Raw genomic sequence first — 24,341 nt, 5'->3', positions numbered from 1 at the left:
ATGGCCGCGCGCCCCGGCCCGCTCTGGCTGCTGGGCCTGGCGCTGTGCGCGCTGAGCGGCGGCGGCCCCGGCCCGCGCCCCCCGCCCGGGTGTCCGCCCCGGCGCCTGGGCGCGCGCGAGCGCCGCGACATGCAGCGCGAGATCCTGGCGGTGCTCGGGCTGCCCGGGCGGCCCCGGCCCCGCGCGCCCCCCGCCGCCGCCCGGCTGCCCGCGTCCGCGCCGCTCTTCATGCTGGACCTGTACCACGCCATGGCCGGCGGCGACGGCGAGGACGGCGGCCCCCTCGAGCGCCGCCTGGGCCGCGCCGACCTGGTCATGAGCTTCGTCAACATGGGTGAGTCCCGCGCGGCCGTCGAGCCCCGGGGGGCCGGGCGACCCCCGCGCCGTCCCGCGCCCCTCGCGCCCCTGGGCCCCTGGCACCCCCCTGGGAGGGGGACCCGCCGCAGGGAGCGGGACCCGCCGGGTCGGGGCGCCGAGGTCTGAGGATCTGGGGGGCTGGGCTGCGGATGAGCGCGGCCAAGGCAGGAAGGTGGGTCCGGGGGCGCATACCTGCGCCCCGCCCCACGCGCACCCCAGGGTGAGCATCGCGTGATGTGGGGTGACTGGGCAGCGGGGAGCCGGCCGGGCCTGGGGAGAGGCCAGTACTCAGCGGCCTGGAGCTGTGGCTGCGACAAGGGCGGCGCCGCGGACAGTGCCAAAGTTCGCGGGATGGAGCCGGCAGGAGAAGCCAGAGGTCCCGAGCCCAGCAGCCGCCTCCCTGCACCGGAGCCTGGGCCTGGAGCCGGCTGGGCCGGGGCGCGGGGGCCTGAAGCAGACTGGGCGCTGCTGGGCGGGCTCTGCTCTGCTGTCACCTGGGCCGCGCCCGGGCCGTGGCGTGGCATGGAGAGCGTGTCCGGGCCCGTGGCGTGGCTCCTGGGCAGCTTGGACCCTCCTACATGTTTCCCCAGGCAGAGCCCAGCTTTTCCTCATGGCAGAAATGTTCCTCCAGATCCTGGAGCGATTTCCCCTTCAAGTTCCCAAACTCCGTTATCAAATTCTTTCATCTAGTCATGAATATTTGCTGCCCATGCGCTTTGCCTCCTGTCCGTGGCCAGTGAGGGGCAGGGGCAGGGGTGTGGGCTGGGCGGACACCATGCACGGGCAGGCCCAGGGGCCCCAGGGACTGCAGCCCCTGAGGTGAGGAGAGCTGTGGGCTGAGCACGGGAGGCACCTTTGCCAAGGCCACCAGCCGCCCGTCCCCTGCACCATCCCGCTCCGCCCCTAGCAACCCTGGAGGACAGGGGAGGACATCTCCCCGGGGAGGACAGCAAGGCTCAGAGAGGCAGCGCCACTCCCAGGATAGCTCAGCCTCTACCTGGTCGAGCCAGGAGAGACCCAGCTTGCTCGGCCCTCCATCCAGTGCTCAGGAGGCAACATTTCTGCTCCTGGAGGACAGGCTTTCAGGGCGGAGAGAGCTTCAGAGGGTCTGGGCAGAGGAACCCCGGGGACAGAGCAGCCGCGGGTGTTGTGGGGTCCTCAACTATTAATACTTGCTGCTCACCAATAGGGCAGGAAGATGGAACAGCTGAGGAGTCTTCTGTCCCTCCAACCCAGAGCTGGTGGTGGGCGGGGGTGGGGGAGCCAGCAGCAGGAGCCAGGTCAGTGGTGGGAGCCCAGTGCCAGGCACAGGCCTTAGATCTGTGGGTTCTGGAGGTTGCCTTCCTGGTTAGAGGACAGGGTGGGGCTGGGGACAGAGGAGACCATATGTGGACTGAGGGCTGGAGCACTGTCCTCAGGACAGGCTGACCCAGGTTCAGGATCACTGGATGCAGAACCCCAGATGTGGTCACTCCAAGGATGCCCCCAGGGGCCCACCCATCAGAAGCAGCCGCCTCCTGCTTCCCCCAGTATCTTCTGGGTCAAGACATGCAGCCCTGGTGGAGCTGCCACTGTGGATGGAGCAGCACCCTTTGCTCAGCTGGTTCCCCCCAGCCTCTGCTGTGCAGCCTTAGGCAGGTCCCTCACCCTCTCTGAACCCAGGTCCCTCCTTGTCAATGGGGCATCCTCAGAGTTGCTGTGGTGATTAATGGAGGGAGAGGAGCAGGAAGCCAGCCCCCGTCCTTCTAGGGTGAACCTGGGCCTGGTCACTGCTGACCCCTTCCCTCCCAGCTGCTGCCCAGTCTGGGTGTGGCTGTGGTGGGAAATCCCCACCGCCCTAAATACATGTGAAGGCCAGAAGCAGATTTTAAAAGTCAACCAAAAGGTGTTTCTGCCTATTTTGAGAATGAAACTAGCTTTGAAGCTCACAGTCTTCTAAGTCCTGTTTCATCCATGCAGTAAACCGTGAAGCTGATTTGCCAGCTCCTTTCCATGGGCTCAGAGAGGTTAAACGGCAGCTCGGGGCCCCACAGCACCTCCATGGCACCATCGGGGCCGTGGATTCCAAGTCCCAGCTTCTTCCCACGCTGTCTCTGCGTGTTTCATTAAGACCTAAGGCCTGAGACGCTGTGGGATTAACAAGCAGATCTTTGTTCGTGGAGGCCGGGTCTGTGGGCGGCCCAGCCAGCTGTCAGAGGGCCTTCCTTGTTCTGATGCACTAATTGCCGGACTAGATCTCTCAGTAGACGTAGGTTTAACCGGTGATTACCTCGGCCGTGTGGGGAGGATCAGACACCTCCCAGGATTCTTTCCTTGTTTGGAGGCCAGGCCCCAGGCCCCTGCGTCCCCAGAGTCTAATAGCAGCGCGGCTGGAGCAGCGCCCACGCCCCGGCTCCCACACCTGTCGAGTCCAGCTCCACCTCTCCTCTCGGCCTCACCCTGAGACGCCAGGCCCAGTGCCTGCCAGGCCCCTGACTGACCCTGGCATCCTGCGGGACCCAGAGGCTGAGGGCCTCTCGCAGGCCCCCAGCCTCATCTGAGCAGATGCCTTAAGGAGTCTGTCTTGACTGACGAAGCCTGTGTTGGGGGCCAGGCCCGTGATCAGAGCCCATGGCCCTGCCTGACCTGTCTGTCCATCGCAGCCTTGTAGACGCTTGGCTCCCTTGGCCGCCCTCAAGGTAGCAGGTAGCCCCACTTCCATACTGAGAAACCGAGGCACAGGCAGCGCCGCAGACAGGATGAAGCCTCCTGCCCTGCTCCAAACCAGACTAATGCACCCCTGCGGCCTCGGTGGCCGAGGACAGGAGTGTTGGTGAAGGGAGGCGGTCGGGTTGGGGGCGGCGGGGCTGGGTGGGAGCAGGGATCTGGTCCGGTTCTGCTCAGCCCCGGGCCCTAGAAGTGGTGACGCTTTCCTGCCGTGTGCCCCAACGTCCTGTGTCTCTAGGAGGGAGATCTTTCACTTCCCCCTGAATTCATCTCAGAGACTTGTGTGGTGCCTGCTCCGTGCCAGGCGCAGTCCTGGTTCCTGGGGTGTGAGAGCGAATGAAACAAGTCCCTGCCTCTCAGCGCTGACCTCCTGGGAGAGACACGTGATAAACATGGGCCCTGAGGCGGTTGTCAAGAGGCGCAGACTGCGAACCCCCACCTGAGACTAGGAGGGACGGCCATGGGGGCCGGGTCTGACCTGGGACAGGCAGGATCCACATCCTGACTCGGCCGCCTCCTCTGAGTGTCAGCTGGACTTTGCAGTGCAGCGCTGGGAGCCTCAGTTTCCTCCTCCGTAAAACAGAGACATCACGGTACCACCCGTGGGGCTGTTGCGGGAGATCGCACCAGTGATGACCACATGCCTAGAACCTTCTTGTCTGTCCCTCTGTGGGTATCTCACGACTGTCATGTCTTGGTTTGAAAAGAGGAGGGCAGGCTTCAGAGAAGTTAGGCGATTTTCCCACAGCCACACAGCGGTCCTCTCCCTGCTGTCCCTCTTCTGCTCTTCTGCACAGAAGCTGTCTCCGCCCGGCCGGGGCCTGGCCTGCCTCAGGTGCAGTGAGCGCAGGAACTGGGCTGTGGTGAGTGTGTTGTAGAGTGGGGATCTAACTTTTTTTTTTCCAAAGATTTATTTATTTATGCATACAAGAGCTGGGGTACAGGCCAGAGGTGCAGGGGGTGAGAGGATTCACCAGAGACAGAGTAGGGAACAGAACAAGCAGATTGACCAAAGTACACTGTTGAAAGGAGCAGCGGTCAAGACAGGAGAGGGCTGCCGGGCCATGTGCGTTGCTCCCTGGCCAGCCAGGATCGAACTCGTGCTGCAGAGGCTGCAGATTGCTTCATAGGTTGTGTCTTAACCCCTTGTGCCACCAGGGAGGCCCGGGATCTAACTTTTAAAATGTCTTAGTTTCAGAAATTTATAGAAATAACGCTTGTTCATTTTAAGAAAATAGTGTTATGTAAGTTCATTATACACAATTCAGGCTATGTGTTTAGAAATATATAATATGAGGGGATCTTATTCATTTCATAGCTGAAGTTTGCTTTTCATCAACCCTTTTCATCAACCCTTTCATCAATCTCTCCCTACTTCCCGCACCCCATTGTCCCTGGAAACCATTTTTCTACTCTCTGTTTCTGTAAGCTTAATTTTTAGAAATCACATGTTAGTGATACTGTGCAAAATTTGCCTTTCTGGAGACACTCTTAGCATGTGCCCTTAGGGCCATGCGTGTTGTCACAAATGGTGGAGTGTCCTGCTTTCTCTTGACTGAATAACATTCCCTTGAGGATACTATCACTTTTCTCTTTCTTTTCTTTCTTTTCTTTCTTTTCTTTTCCTTTCTTTCTTTCTTTCTTTCTTTCTTTCTTTCTTTCTTTCTTTCTTTCTTTCTTTCTTTCTTTCTTTCTTTCTTTCTTTCTTTCTCTCTTTCTCTCTTTCTCTCTCTCTTTCTCTCTCTCTCTCTCTCTCCTTCCTTCCTTCCTTCCTTCCTTCCTTCCTTCCTTCCTTCCTTCCTTCCTTCCTTCCTTCCTTCCTTCCTTCCTTTATCTCTTTCTTTCTTTCTTTTTTTTTTAAGATTTTACTTATTTATTTATGCATATAAGAGCTGGAGTACAGGACAGAGGTGTGGGGGGTGAGAGGATTCACCAAAGACAGAGTGGGGAACAGAACAGGCAGAGGAACTGAAATACACTGCTGAAAGGAGCAGGGGGTGAGAAAGGCAAGGTCTGCTGCACCATGTGGGTAGCTCCCTGGCCAGGGATCAAACTCAGGCCAATGGACTCACGCTGTAGGGGTGGGCCATCGTGATGATAGTGCTGAGACTTAACCCGTAGGCTACCAGGAAGGCCCCTTTTCTCCTCTCATAGCAGAGGGCTCTTAGGTGGTTTCCACAGCCCAGCTATTGTGAAGGATGTGGCAGTGAACAGGGCAGTGCAGGGGTCTCTTTGGCAGGCCCTCTTCGTTTCCTTTGAGTAGATACCCAGAGGTGGGACTGCTGGAGCCTATGGTAGTTTTATTTTCAACTTTTTGAGGAGCCTCTGTATTGATTTCCACAGTGGCTGCACCAATTTACATTCCCCCAACACTGTACAAGGATTTTCTTTTCTGCACACCCTGTCTGCACTTGCTATCTCTTGTCTTTTGAAAAATGTCTCTGTAGTGCCTCTGGAGTTTTTTAAAGATTTATTTATTCATATATACAAGAACCGGGATACAGGTCAGACACGCAGGAGGGTGAGAGGATTCACCAGAGACGGAGCGGGGAACAGAACAGGCAGACTGACTGAAGTACACTGCTGAGGGGAGCAGCGGGCGAGACAGGAGAGGTCTGCTGCACCATGTGGGACCCTTGCCTGCCAGCCGGGATCAAACTTGCACTGCAGAGGCTGCGGACAGCTTCGCAGCGCTGCATTCAACCACCTGCACCACCAGGGGAGGCCCTGGAGTTTTTTAGTTGGATTGTGTTGTTGAGTTGTATGAAAGTTCTTCTATATATCTTGCATACTAATCCTTTATGTGGTTTGCAGATATTTTCTCCCATTCGGTAGGTGTCCTTTTCATTTGTTGATGGTTTCTAAAGGCTTTTTTCCTTCCAAGGGTTGAATGTAGGTTCTTTTTCTCCAACGGAGTTCTCCAATGGAGTTGTTTTTCTCCAGTGGACTTGTCTGGTCCCCAGGATGGTGTGCATGGGGAATCCCTGATGGCCGCCTGCTCCTTGCCCCCACCTCCTCAGTGCCTCTCACCTTCAGGAGTAAATGTTGGCCATTGCCCCAGTTGTCAGAGGAGGAATTCAAGTCTGGCAGAGAATGGGCACTGGGATCCACAGGAGAGGACTGGAGGACCAATCACAGCAGCAGGAGGGTCAGCCCTGGTTAATTATTCTGAAATAGGGCACCAGGCTTTTGTCTTGGGTCAGCCACTGAGAGCTGTGAGATGTTAGACAGGTTACTTCAAGTCTCTGCACCTCCGCTTCCTCACCTTTAAAATCAGGATAATAGCTGCATTGTAGTGCAACTCTTAAATGGCTTCAGGTATTTAAAAATAGCAAATGCTTGGCATGCTCATTAAATGGGAGCCAGCTTCATGAAGGAGGGCCTGCAGTGTTTGTCTGCACACTGCCCCTTCTCGCTCGTTCACTTAGCCACCTGCTGTTCAGCGGTGACAGTGCAGGTCCAGGATCAGGCAGCCTGGGCACAGGTCCACGTTCCACCCCTTACCCTTTGTAGTGGATGCCTCAGAACCCTCCATCTCTGGAGGGTGGGATACTAACAGCTGAGTCCTTCTCAAGGACCTTGGGCCCTTGACAAAGCACCCTCCCTGGGGATTCCTCACATCCAGTGACTGGCTCACAGGGATATGAATATCCAGGCCCCTTGCCTCGAGGAGGGACAACTCCGAAGGCCCATCAGCCCAGAGCACCCGTCCAGGTGGAATGGCCTTTGTTGTGACTGTGTCAGTGTTGTGTAAATTATATAATGCTCTGTGCCTCTGTTTCCTCAGCTGTAAAATGAGGGAGAAAATATAGTTCCTCCCTTGTAGTATGGCTATGAGTATTGTGTGAGGTAATCTAGTGCTGAAACTGCCTGGTAAATATTCAAGAAATATTAGCTTTTCTTTTTTTAAAGGCCACCTAGTTAGTGGCAAGAACCTGAAGTGAAAACACAGTTATTTCTTTTAACTGTGACCCAGTTCCCCGAGCAGCAAACTTTCCTTCTGAACAGCCTGGGGCTCTGCATACAGGGAAGGGTTCTGGGGAGCTGAAGGTGGTCAGACATGGCCTGGGAAGCGCTGGCTGGCGCAGCATGGCCATTCCTTAGCCGAGGCACTGCACACCTCATATGTGCTGTGTCCCCTCCTGTTATCTGGGGGTGTCATGAAGGCACAGCTCCAGCCCAAGAGCTACAAAGGTAGTGGGAAAGGTAGGTCCACAGACCACTCATTAGAAAATGATCACAAAATGGGTGGCCATTCACCCACTTCACGGGTATGAGCATGAAGGTTCAGCCCTTCCAAATATAAACAAGGCCCCTCTTTCATTTTGTGGGAGACCAAAACAAAGTTGGAAGAAAGGGAAGAGTAACCTTCAGACTGGGGGACAGAGAAGGCTTAGGAGGACGTGACTTATGTGCTGGACCTTGGAAGAAGAGTAGAATTTAGGAGAAGGAGGTGAGAAGAGAAGGTGTTCAGGCAGAAGGGAGGCATGGAGGTGAAAAGTCCTGACCTGTTCATGGAACTCCAGCTTCCCCTGCTCAGGACCTGCTGTGTGTCCCTTCCATTCATGTAGAATGGAAACAAAGTTCCCCCAGCCTGGCATGCAGCACCAGCATGAACCACACAGGGTTCCCTTCACAGCATGAGGAGAGAGAAGGTACACTCTGGAGACAGACATGCCAAACTCTAAATGCTTCTGGTTGTCACCTCACCCAGTCAGTTAACTTCCTTCATTTTCAGTTTTCTTGTCCATCAGATGGGGTGAATAAAGCCTCTTTCATGGGGTACTGCGGTTGCCAGCCTTCTGGATGACTCGCAATGATCCCTGCCTCTGGGGATCCACACCCTGTGGAGTCCCCACCCACACTGTGCCAGTGGCTGGTGTGACCATTAGAATATGACAATGGTGATGACATGGCACTTCCAAGATCAGGTTATAAAAAAAGACTGAAGCCCCAGCCCTCCCCTCACCAGGTTGCTCATTCTGCGGGGAGTCCTGTTGTGCACAGTCCTGTGGAGCTCAGGGGTGTGGACCTGAACCCTGCTGCCGGCAGCCACGTGAGTGAGCTTAGGAGTAGATCTGTTAGTCCCAGGCAGGTCTGCAGAGACCATAGCCCCAGCTGATAGCTTGACTGTCACCTCACAGGACACCCTGAGCCAAACCCACCCAGCTAAACTCCTGGTTCCTGAACCTCTGAAACTGAAATAGTAAGTGGCTGTTGTTTTAAGCTGCTGCATTTGAGTAATTTGTTATGCAGCAAGAGATAACTAATACAACTGGGGAAATACTGCATACAGAGCAAAGTGCTGGGCCCAGCACTGCTCCTGACACACTCAGCGCTTGTAAAATGGGAGCTGCATGGGATTTCCCACTTCTGTGCCTTTGCCTGTGTGTGCCTGTCCGAATCCTTCCACTGTTGTCAAAAGAGTTTTCTGGAAAAGTGTTCTCTGACCCCTCCTCCTCAAGCCATCCTATATGTGAGAACCTTCTTCCTTCAGTGTGTTGATTTCTCTTAGGTTTCTAAACCCTTGTGCCTGTCTGGTTTGGGGCCCTGTCTGACTCCTCTTTCCTATTCTTCCAGAAAAGCCATGAAAAGCCCCGAGAACAGGACAAAACCTGAGTCTTCATGGCACCCCCATCCCAGCACACCCCCCAGCCCCTGCCTGGCAGGTGCTCAGCCACAAGGGCTAAGCTGAAGGAAAGAGAAGTGTGGCAGGAGGCAGGGAGCATGGAGAGCCAGGGAAGACGCTGGGCCTGGTCAGGTGGGACAGAAGCAGGCCAGACTGGGCAGGGCCTCCCTCCCCTGGATCCCCAAATCTCCGCAGGGCCCTGCCCCGTGTATTCTCGGCCACCTGTGGACAGAAGAACCTGTGACAGCCTCCCATCCCCACGCAGCATTGCCCCGGGATGAAGTCTAGGGTCTCTCGCCCTCCATGACCTCAAGTCCGAAAGACCCGATATGGGACCCCTGGCGTCTCTGCCCCTTCTGGGCCTGGGGCTCTCATCTGGGCAGGGCTCCCCCAAGGTGCCTCCAGCTCTGACCAAAAGACGTGCCCCTGATGGGGATGCTCCAGGGCTGAGGCACAGGACGGGGAGGCACACCCAGCCCCCTCCTCAGGGGACCCCGCTCTCCACGGGCACAGGATGTGTCACCTGGCCACATCTCTCTGGAAAACTCCCGGCTTGAGCCGGGGAATTGCATCCTTCTTGCTCACAGCTCCTTGGGTCTGTTTTTGGCCATGGCGGGTTTGATGTGGTGGAGTGTGCGGGTGTTCCCTTTTAATTCGGGGTCTGAAGCCGTCTGAGGCCTGGGCCAGTCATTATGAGCGCGGAGCCATTTATGGAAACCACGCTTGAAAAAAGCCCGTGATGAGAAGTGACTAAAAATACCCCAGAAAGGAAGCCTGGGCCTTCTCTCGGCAGCACTGAGATTTCTGGGCATGAGCAGGCCCTCAGGGAGCAGCGTCCATGGTGGTCAGTGCTGTGGCTTCTCGTGGGCCGCACCGCATAGAGACCAGCTTGTTCCGGGCCTGCGCGGGGCCCTCGGCTCTGTCACCGGCCGGACTAGCCAGACAGGCCCAGCCTGTCCACCCCAGGGCCCGGCCGCAAGAGGAGGGCAGTCCTAGCCGAGCGAGAACACGGTGCTTCTGATAGAGACATGCGGTGACGTGGAAGCCACCCCAGCCCCATGTGGTGCCCCGCCCAGGGCCACAGAGGCCAGATGCTGAGCTGCCGGCTGGGGACAAGGAGCCCTTGGAAAGAAGGGCCTGGTTTCCTGACTCTGCCCCCCACCCTGAACGTTGGGGGTTTGACGAGCAGGCCACTGAGAGCCTCCTGTTTGGTCCCTCAAACTGCTCACTGTCCAAAGGGAGATGAGCCAGGGACAGGGAGCCCAACAGGCTGCTGTGTATGGGTCAGGGGAGCAGGAAGGGCTTCTGCCACTGGACTGAGAGGACGGGAGCCTTAGACTTGGTGGGATGGGCCCACCCAAGAGAGAGCGGCTTTGAGTAAGGCCTGGGGGAGGGTGTTGGCAGCCAGAAGGCCCAGGAGGCCACTCGGACGGGCAGGTCCAGCTCAGGGCCTGGGCCCCAGAGCCTCACCTAGTTTCATGCATGGACCCTACAAGGCTTGGAAGGGTTTGAGGTGGGAAGGATGTCAGAGGTGCCTTTCACATTCTTGCTTTTTGTTTAGAAACATGGCCAATTTAGGTCCTTTTGGGGTGATTCCACTTCTACATTGTGTCGAGGACACAAGAAAAGCTGAAGCCATTGGTGTGAGGCTAGTGGCTGCAGGGTGTCATCTGGAGGTCTAGCCTGTGACTGAGTGGTAGGCAGGGGCCTCACACCTGGAAAGGCAGAATGTGGACAGTGGCCAGGGCTGGTGGAGGCCCCTTCCTGCCCACACTGGGCCCTTCCCAAAGACAGACCAGGAGGTTGTTTTAACAGGAGCTGGAGGGGAAGGTCTAGAGTTCCATTAGCACATGTTGGTGAATCATAATTACTGTCCCAGAAGCCACATTAAGGCAACTCAGAAAGTAAATTCATTTGCTTTTTCCCCAGAGAGAAGGTGGTTTGGGGTTTGAACATTTTTGGCAGCTTTTATGGTTTTGTGGAAAATAAACATTTATTGAACTTTGTCTGTTCCCTGTGCCCAATGAATAGCTTTGTGTGTATCTTTTCATATTTTTGTCAGTGTGTTTTTGGGATTGTTGAGTCAAAGGATAAATTCATAGGTAATTTTGCCAGGATGTTGCAAAAGGACATTGCCAAATCCATCTGCACAGCATTCCTATCGTTGACGGTGAGAAGGCTCTGTCTGCTCTTACCTTTTTCTTTCTCTAAGGACATACAAACACCCTGTGAAAAGCATCTTCCCCATTACTCTAGAGCCCATAACCCTCTACATTTCACTTACAATAGAAATGACATCCGTATCTGGCTCCCTTTATTTTAGAAAAGGATCATTCAAAGTCTCCCCTTTGCTTGCATTCCATGACCCCTGATGGTATCACATCTTTTTTAAAAAATTTATTTTATTTATTTGTGCATACAAGAACTGGGGTGTAGATCAGAGGTACAGGGAGTAAGAAGATTCACCAGAGACAGAGTGGGGAGCAGAACAGGCAGATCTACTGAAACACACTGCTGAGGGGAGCAGCGGGTGAGACGGGAGAGGTCTGCTGTGCCATGTGGGTCAGCTCCCTGGTGGGGGATTGAACTTGTGCAGCAGTGGCTGACAATAGTTTGATAGTGCTAAGACATTAACCCCTGTGCCACCAGGGAGGCCCTGATGGTATTTGATGGAACAAATCAGGAGATTACAATTCAGGCTAATCAGAAACACCCTTTGTCTGGCCACCCTTTTCAGGCCGCTGCCTGAATATTCACATGGCTCTGTGAATAACCAGCACATGGCACAGGAGCACAGTGTTCTTACTCCTAGTTCACAGACAAGGAGACCGGGCCAGGAGGGGAAATACATACCTGCTGGCTGCCTCGAAAGTCCTGATCACTGGCCAGACTTCTTGGAGCTGATGGACTCTCTCTCTGGCTAAAGTAGGATTGGGCTGCTCATAACAAGGGCATGGGGTAGAGCTTAGAGGGCTTAGGAAATGCTTTCTCAGCGATCCAGCTTTGGGGAAATAGCTTTCCTAACTCAAAGCAATAGCCATTGGAAGAAAAAAACTACAAATCCACAGGTGTTATCTTCCCACCCTCTCCACTGACTGTAGTTGCTTTCTTTATCTGTAGTTGCTCTCTTTCACCAATTTTTGATGGACATCATTTTCCTAAAAATGTCCCGCCCTCTGGTGCTTGCCTGGAACAGCCAGGGTAGGCAGTTTCCTGCGCTGGAACTCCTGGGTGGTGTGCCATCTCACCAACCCACAGGACCAAAGTCTGGACCTGGGGTGGGGTCATTTACACAAGGCCCTCTTGATTCCCCGGCTCAGCAAGGCAGGGGGCACAGGCATGGAGTCTGAGAGGAGGCAGCAGGCAGCTGGCTAGTCCCTTGCCCCGGGGCCCACTGAAGTCAGTGGAGAGGTTCCCAGGGAGCCTCAGGACCCACCCACAGCCCCCCAGCAGATAAGACACTTTGAGAGGGGTCAGCGCACGTGTGGCTGAGCGGCCTTCCTGACGCTCTGTGCCGCGGCCTGGACCTGTTTCATCCTGCAGAGTAGGGATTCTCACAGGCCATGGAGAGGGGTCTGTGTGAGCGCTAAACCACAAAACTTCTGTGACGGGCGTCTGTAGGGAGGGGGGACCAGCATAGATATTTATGTGGAACACCACTGGGCAGAGGGCCAGGCCTGCCTTCTGACTCTGCCTGCGCATGGGGTACCCCCCTTGCGTCGCGTGGCCACTGACACATTCTGGCTTTCTCCTTGGTGTCCATCTCACTGGGGCACTGCCCGTTGGGTGTCTCCTCCCTGCCCAGGGATGAGCAGCTCATGTCCCGCAGCCAAGCGTGTTGTCCGCTGACCCGCCAGCACAGCTCCTACCCGTCCATCCCTGGACCGGGGCCCACCTGGAGGACAGGAAGTGCTCCCACATCCGCTGGCCACCCGCGGATGACTTGTGGTCACTGAGCCCAGTAGCCAGAGAGAGAACTTTTTAAAAGACTCACAGACGTGTAATTAAAATCTCAGTGCAGGGTTTTGGGGGAGGCGCAGGGCGGCACCCACCCCTGCTTTCCGGAAACACAGATTTTAGCGCTTGAGAGTGACAGGAGGACAGAGCGAGACGGTCCTAAATAGACTGTCCTGGGCATTTCCGGCAGCAGGGAACGTGGGGTTTGCTCTGTAACCCAGGACTCTCGCCCTGCGTGTCAGCCCAGCCCCCGCACCCACCTGCTCGGGTGCCCCCTCCAGCCTGGGCCTCGCCTCCCGTCCGCCCTTCCTCGGCTCCACTCTCCAACCAAACCGTTCTGCTCCACTGGCTGCGGCACCAGCCATTCTCCAACCAAACCATTCTGCTGCCCGGGGCCCTGCGCCCCGCTGGCTGGGGCACTGCACCCCCTCCAGGGCTGGGTTTCCAGCCTCTGCAGTCGGGCCCCGGCCAGACCCGCCCACCCCACACCCCACACTGCTGATCTGTGGGTGGCATGACACCTCCACACCTGAATTCGAGGTCCCCTCTGCCTAGAGTGCCACCTTCACACTTCCTCCTCCCCCCAATACTCTATCCCATCCTTCAAAGCCAGATCAGATGTCACCTCCTCCTGGAAGCCTGCTCAGATCCACCACACCAAGGGCCCGTCCACCTTCCCCAGCACTGACTGGGCCTCTCCAGGGGCATCACTCCCACCTTGTGCCTGTCCTTTCCCTGTCTCCCTCCTGGCCTCCTTCCTCCTTTCACACTTTGCTGTGTCTGCAGTTGTTTTCCCTGCCTGTGCCGTCCATTCCTCAGCTCCAGGCCTTTGCTCATGCTGGTCGGTCCCTCCATGGCAACCCTCTCCCTGGATGTTGTGGAAATATTCCCTACCCCTGTCAAGCCCCATGCGTCTGCAAGTGCACCCTCTCCCCCACCTCCAGCCACCTGGACAGCCTCTGGGAGAGCCCCACTAAAAATGCTTGGCTGTGTCCCCACCCAGCCCCCGCTCCCCGTCAGACTTCCGTCTCCCCAGAGCACAAGCCCATCTTCTGACTCACCTGTGAGTCCCAGAGCCAGCAGGGGGCTGAAATGGAGCTCTGGGTTGGGCGCTTACCTGTCAGGAATGGAAGCAGCCCTTGCTGGCACCCACGTGTGCCAGGCTCTGTGCTGGGCCCCTCACTGCTGGGCCTCTAGGGAGCTCCTCAGCACCCGGAGGAGAGAGTCTAGGAGCAGGCGCCCCTGCTGTCCAGGCCCCAGGCTCCCACCCAGCTCTGCCCACACAGAGCCAAGCCCAGCAGCACCGCGAGTGACCACCAACCTGTCTTTCCTTGCAGTGGAGCGTGACCGCACGCTGGGCCACCAGGCGCCCCACTGGAAGGAGTTCCTCTTCGACCTGACCCAGATCCCGGCGGGAGAGGCTGTCACAGCCGCTGAGTTCCGGATTTACAAGCTGCCCAGCACCCACCCACTCAATGGGACCCTCCACGTCAGCGTGTTCGAGGTGGTCAGGGAGCAGACCAACAGGTGCCTGCCCTGAGCGCCTCCTCCTGGGCAAGACTCTGTGGGTGTGTGGGCCCTGGGGGGACATGTCCCAGAGGACAGAAGGGGGTGCCCTGGGAGCACCCCCTGAGAGACAGGAGATGCTTGACCCAGGGCCCTGGCACCATGGGGAGGGGCCCAGATTCTGCTCTGGCTTCAAGCCCCTGCCCTGGCAATGGAACTGTGGAAGGCACTGGGTTCCTGGGCCTCAGTTTCCCCATCTGCACCTGGGCGCAGTAACCCCTTTGTATGGTAGATGCAGTGAGATAAGGCACAGCAGGCTCCTGGCCTAGATCTAGCAGGGGAGATGCCCCAGGGGCTCCCGGGTCACAGGAAAGTCAGAGGCGGCTGTGCTGGCCCCCAGTTAATTGTTCTTTCATGTCCACAGGGAGTCTGACTTGTTCTTTTTGGATCTTCAGACGCTCCACGCTGGGGACGAGGGCTGGCTGGTGTTGGACGTGACAGTAGCCAGCGACCGCTGGTTGCTGAACCGTAACCAGGACCTGGGACTCCGCCTCTATGTGGAAACGGAGGATGGTAAGCCTCGGGGGTCGCAGCACACGTCTTCCTGGGGGTTCCTCCAGGCTGCGCTGCAGATGCCCCTGCAGCCCCCTCGTTGGCCCTGGAGGCCACACCTTTCTCTGCTGTGCCCTGGGGTGGCAATCCCCTCTCCACTTTGGGTGCTCAGTGAGTAAGGGGTAAGGCTCCCACCATGTGGGGCAGCAGAGGCCCCTACCAGCCTGATCCCCTCCTCTCCTGCGGAACCAGCGCTTGAGTTGCTAAGAGACTGAGTCCATGTTTTCCCTCCCCAAGAAAAGGGTGATCCCTCTATTCTCCAGAGCAACCTTCTTTCCCCATTGGGAGTTTCTGTTCTTGGCAAGGCGTGAGAAGTGGTCAGTGAGACCTGGGATTGATCCCAGCTCTGCAGCTCTTACTGGGCCTTAGCTTCTGCTTCTGTAAACTGGGCTCCTTGACTAGCTGCTTCCAAGGACCCTCATCAGGCTCCTGGCCTGTGAGAGCCTCCAAGGGCTCCCAGCCCTGGCACAGGCCTGGCTCAGGAGCCCCGCAGGACTTCTTGCCCTGCTGGTCTACCTGTCATTGGTCCAGAAGATGCAGCTGCTCAAGAAAGAGCCAGCAACAGTCTGGCCCATGTGGACAGGGCTCTTCAGGGCCTCCCGGGGCACTCAGGCCTGGAGGGCAGCCCTGCCCAAGGCCGTGCCCAGTGTCAGCCAGGTGTGGACTTCAGTCCCCTGCAAGGTGGACCTCAGTGTTGCCCACTCCGGAGCTCAGTGCCGCCTCCTGGAGCCTCAGGCCTCCGTGTCTCATGGCTCTGCCTCCTCACAACTGGGATATGACCACTCTTCTTGTGATCAGGCCCCCAAAAGGCTTCTCTCTGGCCTCCTGCATCAACTCCTGCGGGAACAACATCTCCTCTCAGTCGGATGCTCCTGAGTGGAGCCTCCACTGGGACGGGTGCAGGTGTTGGTGATGTCAGAGGTCAAAGGTTAGCCCTGGATGGATTCCTGTTTAGTCACCTGTGGCCCATGGACACGGGTCTAAAGCAGCGCTGTTCAGAGCTGACCTTTGAGCAGGATGGGGTGGGTCCAGCTGTCCGCTTGGAGCGTGTGATGGAGACGCCTCCTCGCCCTGCTGTGGAACAAGCGCGCGTGTGTGTGTCACGTGTACAGGAGTGCACGCGTGAGCATGGGTGCACACATACACATTGTGCCGTGTGAGCCGTGTGTGCCCCTCAAGGGGAAGCGGAGCGATGGCACTGTGTTTGAGAAACATAAAAGTGAGTTAGCCGTCACAGTCCTGCGTTTAGTCTAAAACGATTCCGCAGGAAAGGACGGTTCTGTGGCTCTTGTCTCTAGAGTGGAAGCCGGGAAATAGCCTGAGTGTCTAGAGAGAAGCTGTTACTTCAGCACTTTGTGCGGGGTCTGCTCAAAGGAGTCTCGTGTGCTCCGATTCGTGAGTGAGGACCGGCCTGAGAACCGCGTGGCTGGCGTTGCTGCCGCTGTGCTGGCGTCTCGGGGTGAGCACAGGGCCTGGAGGGGCAGCGCGCACCCCCTGGCCGCCCGCCCGTGGGCCCCCGGGTCCTAACTCCGGGTTCATTGAAACTGGCTTTGCCCCGTGTGACTGCGTGTGTGAAACATTCATAGTTGACGCTTTAAGGAGGATGAAGGTGTTGATGTGAAAACACCGGGACTCCCTTATAGACGTCTTTGTTATGCTCACACTTGTGTAAAATTTAAGCTGACCTGGGGCCTCCCTGGTGGCGCAAGGGGTTAAGACGCAACCTATGAAGCTGTCCGCAGCCTCTGCAACCTGAGATCTATCCCTGGCCAGGGAGCAACCCACATGGCGCAGCAGACCTCTCCTGGCTCACCTGCTGCTCCCCTCAGCAGTGTATTTCAGTCAATCTGCCTGTTCTGCTCCCCGGTCTGTCTCTGGTGAATCCTCTCACCCCCCACACTTCTGGCCCGTGCCCCAGCTCTTTATGCATAAATAAATAAATCTTTAAAAAAAAAAATTTAAGCTGACCTGAACACACCCCAGAAACGCGAACAGGATGTGCTGGAGAGGCCAGGGCTGATGAGGGCTAGGTCTCCTCCAAAGCGTTTCCGCGTTCACTGTGTTGCTGTGATAAAGAACAAGCCAGGAACCGCTTAGGCCGCGCAGAGGCAGAGGAAGGTAGTTTTGTGGTTGGGCCGGGCGTGTCGGTGTGTTTTTTCACGGCAGTGGGGTGAACCCCCATTTTCACAGCCTCCTTGTCGGGGCTGAGGCCCCACTGCCGTCCCTGCCCACCGCCTTTCCTTTCTGCCGGGGAGACGTGGCTCTGGAATGAGGTGTGGGGGGCCCAGCTCTGGGGCTTTGGTCAGGGGGCCCCACCCAGGGCCCGGGCGTCCTCTGGGGGCCCCGGGGCGCGTGGGAGCTGCTGGGGCCTCGCAGAGCAAGGGCCGCTCATCCTGCAGCTGCTCGGGTCAGCGGGGGAGACCCCACCGGAACATCCCAGACCCGCCTGGGGGTCCTGAGACCGTGGGAGCCTGGCTCCGCCCGCGCCCCCCGAGGGAGGGTCAGGCCAGCCCCGGGGCCTCTGGGGCTTCTCAGTCCAGGGGGGGCTCAGGCCACTGCAGGGAGGGCCCGCGAGGCCGCTGCGAAGCGGCTGAGCCTCCGGTGAAGACCCCGCGGAGGGTCCCTGACCACCCCTCACACCCCAGCGGCTCAGGCCCCCTCCCGGCCTCCCTCGGACCGCCGCGGGCGCCGGGCTGGGCGCGGGGCTCCGTCTCCCCGGGGAGGCCGAGGTGGCTGCTGCGTCCCCGGGCGGGCAGCGCGAGTGACCGCCCTCTCCTCTCTCTGTCTCAGGGCTCAGCGTGGATCCTGGCCTGGCCGGTCTGCAGGGGCGACGGGCCCCGCGCTCCAAACAGCCTTTCATGGTCACTTTTTTCAGGGCGAGCCCCGGTCCCGGGCGGGCCCCTCGGGCTGTGAGGCCCCTGAAGAGGAGGCTGCCGAAAAAAACCAACGAGCTGCCGCACCCCAACAAACTCCCAGGGATCTTTGGTGAGGGCCGGGGCTGGGCTCCGCCAGGCCCCCTCCAGCCGCCCCTCCTGGCCCATCTCCAGCCGGTAGAGCGCGGCCGCGGCACCTCAGCCTCTGGGCCTCGGCCCTCCCCGGCCCCCAGGCCCTCCCCGGAGGTCTCCATGGGAACCGGGCGCCCTTGCTCGGGGGTGCAGCCCGGGTGGCCCCCCAGGAGCCTGCGGGAGCCACAGTCACCCGTGTGCGGCCGAGCCCTCGGGTCAGGGAAGGGCCTGACCCACCCGTGTCCTCCTTCCCTTCCTGGGGGTCGCCCCCCGGTTGGCCTCAATGTGGGCCCCTGGACCTGTGGGTGGGCTCGGCAGGAGAGGGGGAGAGGCCAGGAGGTGCCCCGGAGGGACGAGGGCGGAGCCACCGATATCCTGGGGTCTCCCCGGTGTCTGAGTGTGCCCTGGGCTGTTTGTTGGGGTGTCTTGAGACCCACCGTCTGGAAGCCAGGGGAAGCTGGGCTAAGAGCAGGGACGCTTAGGGGGCGCTGAGCGCCTTGGGGAGCCGACGGCTTCCCGCAAAACCGCAGGGAGGAGGTTCTGGAGCCCAAATGGTGTCACTTCCCGCCCTTCATTTGCTGACCAAGTGGCGCAGGGTGTCCCCTGCCCTGGTGCTCCCCTGGCCGCTGCGCACAGCAGGAGCCCCAGGAAGACCCCGCGCCCCTTCTCCCCGCAGATGAGGCGCCCGGCTCCGAGGGGCGGCAGGTGTGCCGGCGCCACGAGCTCTACGTCAGCTTCCAGGACCTCGGCTGGCTGGTGCGTTCTGGCGCCTCCTGCCCTCTTCAGGGACAGCCCCCGAGGGTGGAGGGTCGAGGGTGTCTCTCCAGGAGGCGCGAGGATGGGGGGATTCTTTCCTTTTCTCATGCCTTTCCCCGAACCAGGTTTTCTGAAGGGCGGGGGCGCTGCTCTTAGAGTGAGAAGGCGCTTTTCATCACAATCCTGACCATGGAGACTCTGACCCCTCAGAGCTGGGCCCGGGCGGGGCGGGCGGTGGCCTGTGCGTTCCCTGTGAGCGCAGCGGCAGGCCCTGGGCACGGAGGGCGGGCGGGGAGGGACTCGGAGCCCGACGGTGGCGGCAGGGACAGCGCGTGGCCCTGACTGCTGGGGGCCCGCGGGGGAGGTCGGGCCTGGAGGGAGACCGCCCAGGAGGGCCGAGGTGGGCCACGGGCCCGAGGTGCGGAGGGGCAGGGACCCTGAAGTGGACTGGGGGAAAGGGAGGGGCCCCAGGGTCGGGACTCACCGCCCTCCTGCTCCCCCCAGGACTGGGTCATCGCCCCCCAGGGCTACTCGGCCTACTACTGTGAGGGGGAGTGCTCCTTCCCGCTGGACTCCTGCATGAACGCCACCAACCACGCCATCCTGCAGTCCCTGGTCAGTACCACGGGCCAGACTGGGAGGGTCGCCGAGGAGGGGGCTCCTGAGACCCCCAGTGAGCTGGGGTGCCGCCTGTGACTCAGGGCGCTTTCTCTGATGGGCTCCTCCCTGCCTGTACACAAACCTCTACACTGGGCAGGCAGACCCCGTGGGCCCAAGCGTGGACACCGCTCACACCCTGGGGCACACCCCTGGGGGCACTGCAGGTGCACGCGCGGGCACTCCCATGGGGAACACTCACATGGGGTCAGACTTCCACAGGCTCAGCTGCGCTGTCAGAGGGCAGCACACCCCCACCACAGCTCCATCCGGGTCCTGCTCAGCTGTTCCCTGGGTGGTGGGGGATCTCTACCTCCCCAAGGGCTCGTGCGGACCTGGCCCCCAGGATGGGACCCTGGCGAGGAGTCTGTCTACACCGCAGCTCCCCTGCCAAGGCGCAGACAGGTATTTTTCTGGAGGCTGGAATAGCCGCTCTCGCCTTCAGGCCCCTCTCTGGTGGGAACGCTGTTCTGGAGAAGGGACGGGCCCCTGCACAGGTCAAGTCCCATCACCCTCGCAGGCAGCCAGGCGGCCCTGGGCCCTTATGTGCCCTGGAGCCCTCAGGTCCTTCTGCCCAACAAGAAGCTTGCCTGAGAACATGTTCTGGGTGGGGAAGTGCTTGGAGGAATAATCGTGTTGAACAGCCCAGGCAAACCTAGAATTCGGGGTGTTCTTGAACAGTCACTGGCTCAGACTCTGGAGGGGCGACGGTACAGACAGGACTGTGGACAAGACAGTTGGGGCGCTGCGGGAGCTGAGAAGAGAGAGCAGCCAAGGGACCCAGAGGGCGGGGCTCAGGCCCATCAGGTGCAGGCCCGGGCAGAGGGTCCACCTGTGGGGACCAGCAGGGTCCAACTCTGAGGGGCACAGGGAGTTGCAGTGTTCCCAGCTGTGCCCTGGGGGCATCAGGGCAGGCAGGGTCAGGAAGGCAGGGAGCAGAAGTGCCTTCAGCACCACCCTGGCTGCAGGTAGCAGTTGGAGCTGGAGGGTGAGTGGCCGGAGACCCCGCGGTTGACAGGACCTGGGAATGCTGGGCGGAGGCCGTGCCTCTCATGCCTCTGCCCACTGCCCCTCCCTGGCCAGGTGCACCTGATGAAGCCGGACACGGTGCCCAAAGCGTGCTGCGCACCCACCAAGCTGAGCGCCACTTCCGTGCTCTACTACGACAGCAGCAACAATGTCATCCTGCGCAAGCACCGCAACATGGTGGTCAAGGCCTGCGGCTGCCACTGAGACCCGCCCACCTGCCCTGCCCGCCTGCCCCAGGGCCCTCTCAGATCAGGGGCCCTCCAGGCAGAGTTGGCAGAGGGGGCCATCAGAGGTCACCAAGTCCATACCCTCTCGCCTTCCTGCAGAGGTTGGTCTTCTCCAGGGCCCTCTGCCCCTCCCTGCCTGAGGTTCGTGAGACTTCAGCCCCTAGTCCCAGCAGTCAGTCTTCAAGCAGGGTTTTCCCCAGAGGGAGGTGCGTCAGCTCTCTGCGATTGGCACAGAAGTCCCATCTGAGGAGCCGACTGAGCCACATTGCTGGTCCAGGTTGTGGACAGGTGTGGGATCACCTGTGAGGTGTCTGGAGCCCAAGATTGGCCACTTGGGTCCTTCACTCCCCATTACAGGATGGCTGTGTGTAGACAGGATCTGGTCCATCTCCGCTTACCCTCCTCTCCTAAGTGCCAAACTGGGCACTTCTGGGCTCTGTTAAGGAGCATAGTCTTCACCTCAGTCGTGCATTTGTGCATCTGAAGCACCAGACTGCTGGCCACACTCAGGCATGTGGGTCAACTCCAGACAAAGCTGTAGGGCTGAGGCCCTTGGCATCTTCCTCCCCTCTGCCTTCCTGCTTTGATCTGCCCCTCCCATCTGGGGAAGACAGGCCGTGTGTGGACATTTGGCCTTTGGAGAAACAAAATAATCGACTCATCTGTCTCACCAGGAGCTTAGCTCAGCGGGAAAGTCACCTTTTTGTTGAGCCATCACGGTGGACACTAGGTGACCCTGGATGACAGTGCCGGGGGCAGACATTAATAATCAATCTTGATTTTTCCTTTCAACTACGGATAGAATCTCAGCATGATTATCATTGACTCCAGCAGCCACTGCCAATAGATCAGAGTTGGCATGTAAAGGAAGATTTTCGGCCATCTTCTGCCATGCTAAGCTGCCATCGGCACCCCCTCCACCACCACCACCACTCCTCTGTGATGGGCAGTCTGTGGCCAGCACCTGTGTCCAGAAGTTGTCAACAAAGTCTGTGTCACCCTGTGTGTCCAGGTGCCCGGTCCTGTTTCTTGGAGCCTGTCCGTCAAAGAAAAGGCCCCTGTCCCGAGGGAGTGACAGGCAATAATTAGAGCTGGGTGGAGAGGTTCCCAGAAACCACCGTTCTTGGAACCACCGGCAGTTGGAGTGTTTATTTGATTTCTGACTTGCTAAGCCTATAATTTACCTGCTGGAGCAGACGGAGTCCAGCTGCCCAAACCCTGAAATACCGCGTCACTAAAAGCAGATCCTGGGTCCGCCCCAACCCACAGGCACAGCCCAGGACAACCTCGGCCCGACGATGCTCAACTCTGGATTTCTGCTGAACAGCCCCAGGAGGGGCTCGGGAGGGCAGGCTGGCAGCAGGGCTGGGCTGGGGCACTGTTGTGGGACAGCAGCCTCCCACCCCACCTGGAGTTCGGTGGGACCCTGGAGCAGGTGCAGAGGAAGAGACCCTCCCCGTGCACAAGGGCAGCCCCAGGCTGTCTGGAGAGGGTGAGTTACTCATCAGTGTAGGGATCTAAGCTCTGGCCTAGATGTTGGGAGACCTGACTTGTAAGGTGACTTCCTCCTCTGGGTCTCATGAAGGCATTGTGCTGTTTGATCTTCTACATGTCTTCAGCCAGGGTATCTGTGTGTGTTTCCACCAGCCTTTCTTCACACTGAGCCGAGGCAGCCTCGTCACCCTGAACTCAGCACAGATGGCCACCCCAAATCAGAGTTGGCACCTAACCTGGAACCTGCTTGCCAGTCTGGTACTAATCCATCAGCTTTCTCTTCCAAAGATCAGATTGTCTTCTAGGCAATTGTAAATTTTAAATCAGTCTGTTCTGCTGTTAACTTTTATTCTACTGGTATCGTTAGTGCCCAGCCAGTGACCCAGCACTTAGGGGGCCAGGAATGGGTGTCAAAAGACATGACGGTTTGTGGAGATGGAGTACACTTAACCATCAACAAGCTGTGCGCAGCAAGAATGAGCAGGGGACAGCCCTCTGTACTGGGTGTTGTCTGCCTGCCTGTCAGACTCGGAACAACTTTTGCCATCCAGTCACCAGATAAAGTAAAACAGAACAAGCCCTGAGTGGTGCTACGATTGTGAAGGACATAGAGCCTGTGCGTTTTATCCCACAAGCCGAGCCTGCAGGTGTGCATCACAGGTGTCACCCTTTCCTTCTCTGGTTCGGGCACGGCATGTTCATCTGGTTGCAGCAGAATAGGAGGATACATTTGCGGGTCGGTACAGACCTAGGACAGCAAGCAGATGTCAGTAACCATTGATGGGGCCACAGTAACCATTGATGGGGTCAGAAGAGCTCAGGAGATGCACGGCCTTCTTGGCAAAAGCCGTGCAGTGCAGGCCTCCAGGCCCAGCACCGAATGTTGATTCTAAGCTTAGCAAGAGGACAGGTGGATTTGAATCCCAGTTCATCATCTTCTGTGGAGCAGGATAATGGTCTTTTGCTCTTGATGTATAAAGATCAGACACCACACACTTAGCATGGCATCTGGTGTATAAATGCTTCACAGCTGGTCCCCAGTGATGTTGCTATAAATGAATTGCTAATTTGGAGCCTCTTCTGCACTTGTCCACTGAACCTCTTCCCAGAAATGTGTTCTCTAGGTGATAGTGTATTTCTTGCAGAGCGGTGCTTTTTCCTAAATACCTAGATACCACAATCCCTTGAGGGCAGCTTGAATTCTTACCTGAAGCATGTAACTAGTTCTATGGCAGTGGAGGGGAGGTGAACCTTCATCTTGTTTCCCCAGAGATATGGGGGTCCTACTGGCCAGTCAAGGGCCCTCAGTCCCCACCAGATGACTCTTCCAGCAATGGAGTTCTTTGAATGAAGAACTATCCACCTTGGGTTCCCTACTTATGGGAAGGCCTTACCTAAAATTTTGTTTTTCATTTATTACAAAATCAGGCAGATTTGGAAGAAAGTTTAAAAAAACAAACAGTTCAAATCATCAAAGTTCTATGACTCAAAAAATCACACTATTAGTATTTCAGTAAATTTACTTCTAGCCTTTTTTCTTAGTATATATATATATATATATATATATATATGTTTACATATCATAAATAAGTATTTTTACAAAACTGGGATCATACTGTACTATATCAATTGCTTTGAGAAATGCTTTTTCTACATTATAAAATATGCTTTCCCACTTTATGATATGGCCAAAAATTCCTTGCCAATAAATATTTTTTGAAACACAGCTCTCTCATTTTCTATCACCTGAACTCTAATAGATTGTTTTCACCAGTAAAAACCAGGTCCCAGCACCCTTCCTGGGAGGACTGCTGCGTGGGTGCCGTGACTTTATGGAACATGCTGTGCTGGCAGCAGCTGGGGGGGTCAATGTGCTGCTGGAGGGGAGCAGTCACAGCACAGATCCTGGGCCACAGGAGTCCAAGCGCCAGCATGCAGAGGGGTCAGGAGGGAATGTACAGGCAAAACTAAAGCCCAGGTTCTCAGTCCTGGCACTGGAGTAACAGGACAGTAGACTGGGAGGATCCAGGTAGTTCCAGGTAACAGATTTGCCCTTTAGGCTGCAACAAAGGCCTCCACAGTGCCCGGTCCATGTTCCACCTAGGTCAGGGCCTGCCTTAGCTGAAGTAGATGGCTGAGGTGCTATTCCCCAGGCTCTGGGGTCCCCCTCCTGCCTGGCAAAGTAGGGCTGTTGTTGTCTCCTCACCAGGATCCAAAATCTCAGGGACCAAAACTGTGTCCACCCCCAGGACTTTGGGCCCCCCCTGCTACAGACTAAGCCTCCATCATTCATTGCTACAGGGGTGAGGGTAGAAGTGGGGGGAGAGGCTGATCCCAGCTCTGTCACAGGCTGGGTGACCTTTCCAATTATCACTGGAGCCCAGCAAGTTCTGCTGTGGGAAGTGA

At 57.6% G+C, this 24,341-nt stretch overlaps 1 protein-coding gene across 2 annotated transcripts; it reads left to right on the top strand.

Moving 5' to 3' along the window:
- LOC311176954 (bone morphogenetic protein 8A-like) lies at positions 1-20,418 on the top strand (the record flags this gene model as incomplete). 2 transcript variants are annotated; one of them, XM_084242614.1, is made up of 7 exons in its annotated part: positions 1-334; positions 13,987-14,176; positions 14,580-14,728; positions 17,558-17,752; positions 18,449-18,528; positions 19,033-19,143; positions 20,269-20,418. In XM_084242614.1, 7 exons carry the CDS (start codon positions 1-3, stop codon positions 20,416-20,418), a joined length of 1,209 nt encoding a protein of 402 aa, XP_084098740.1. The 2 variants fall into 2 exon arrangements, with proteins under 2 accessions (XP_084098740.1, XP_084098739.1); XM_084242613.1 differs by having other exon boundaries at positions 19,033-19,170.
- Between the last annotated feature and the right edge of the window lie 3,923 nt (positions 20,419-24,341).

The sequence above is a fragment of the Talpa europaea genome (genome assembly GCF_964194135.1).
Source record: "Talpa europaea genome assembly, chromosome: 9".
Lineage (NCBI taxonomy): Eukaryota > Metazoa > Chordata > Mammalia > Eulipotyphla > Talpidae > Talpa > Talpa europaea.
The sequence above is the reverse complement of the archived record's forward strand: the minus strand, read 5'-3'. Positions and strand labels throughout refer to the sequence as shown.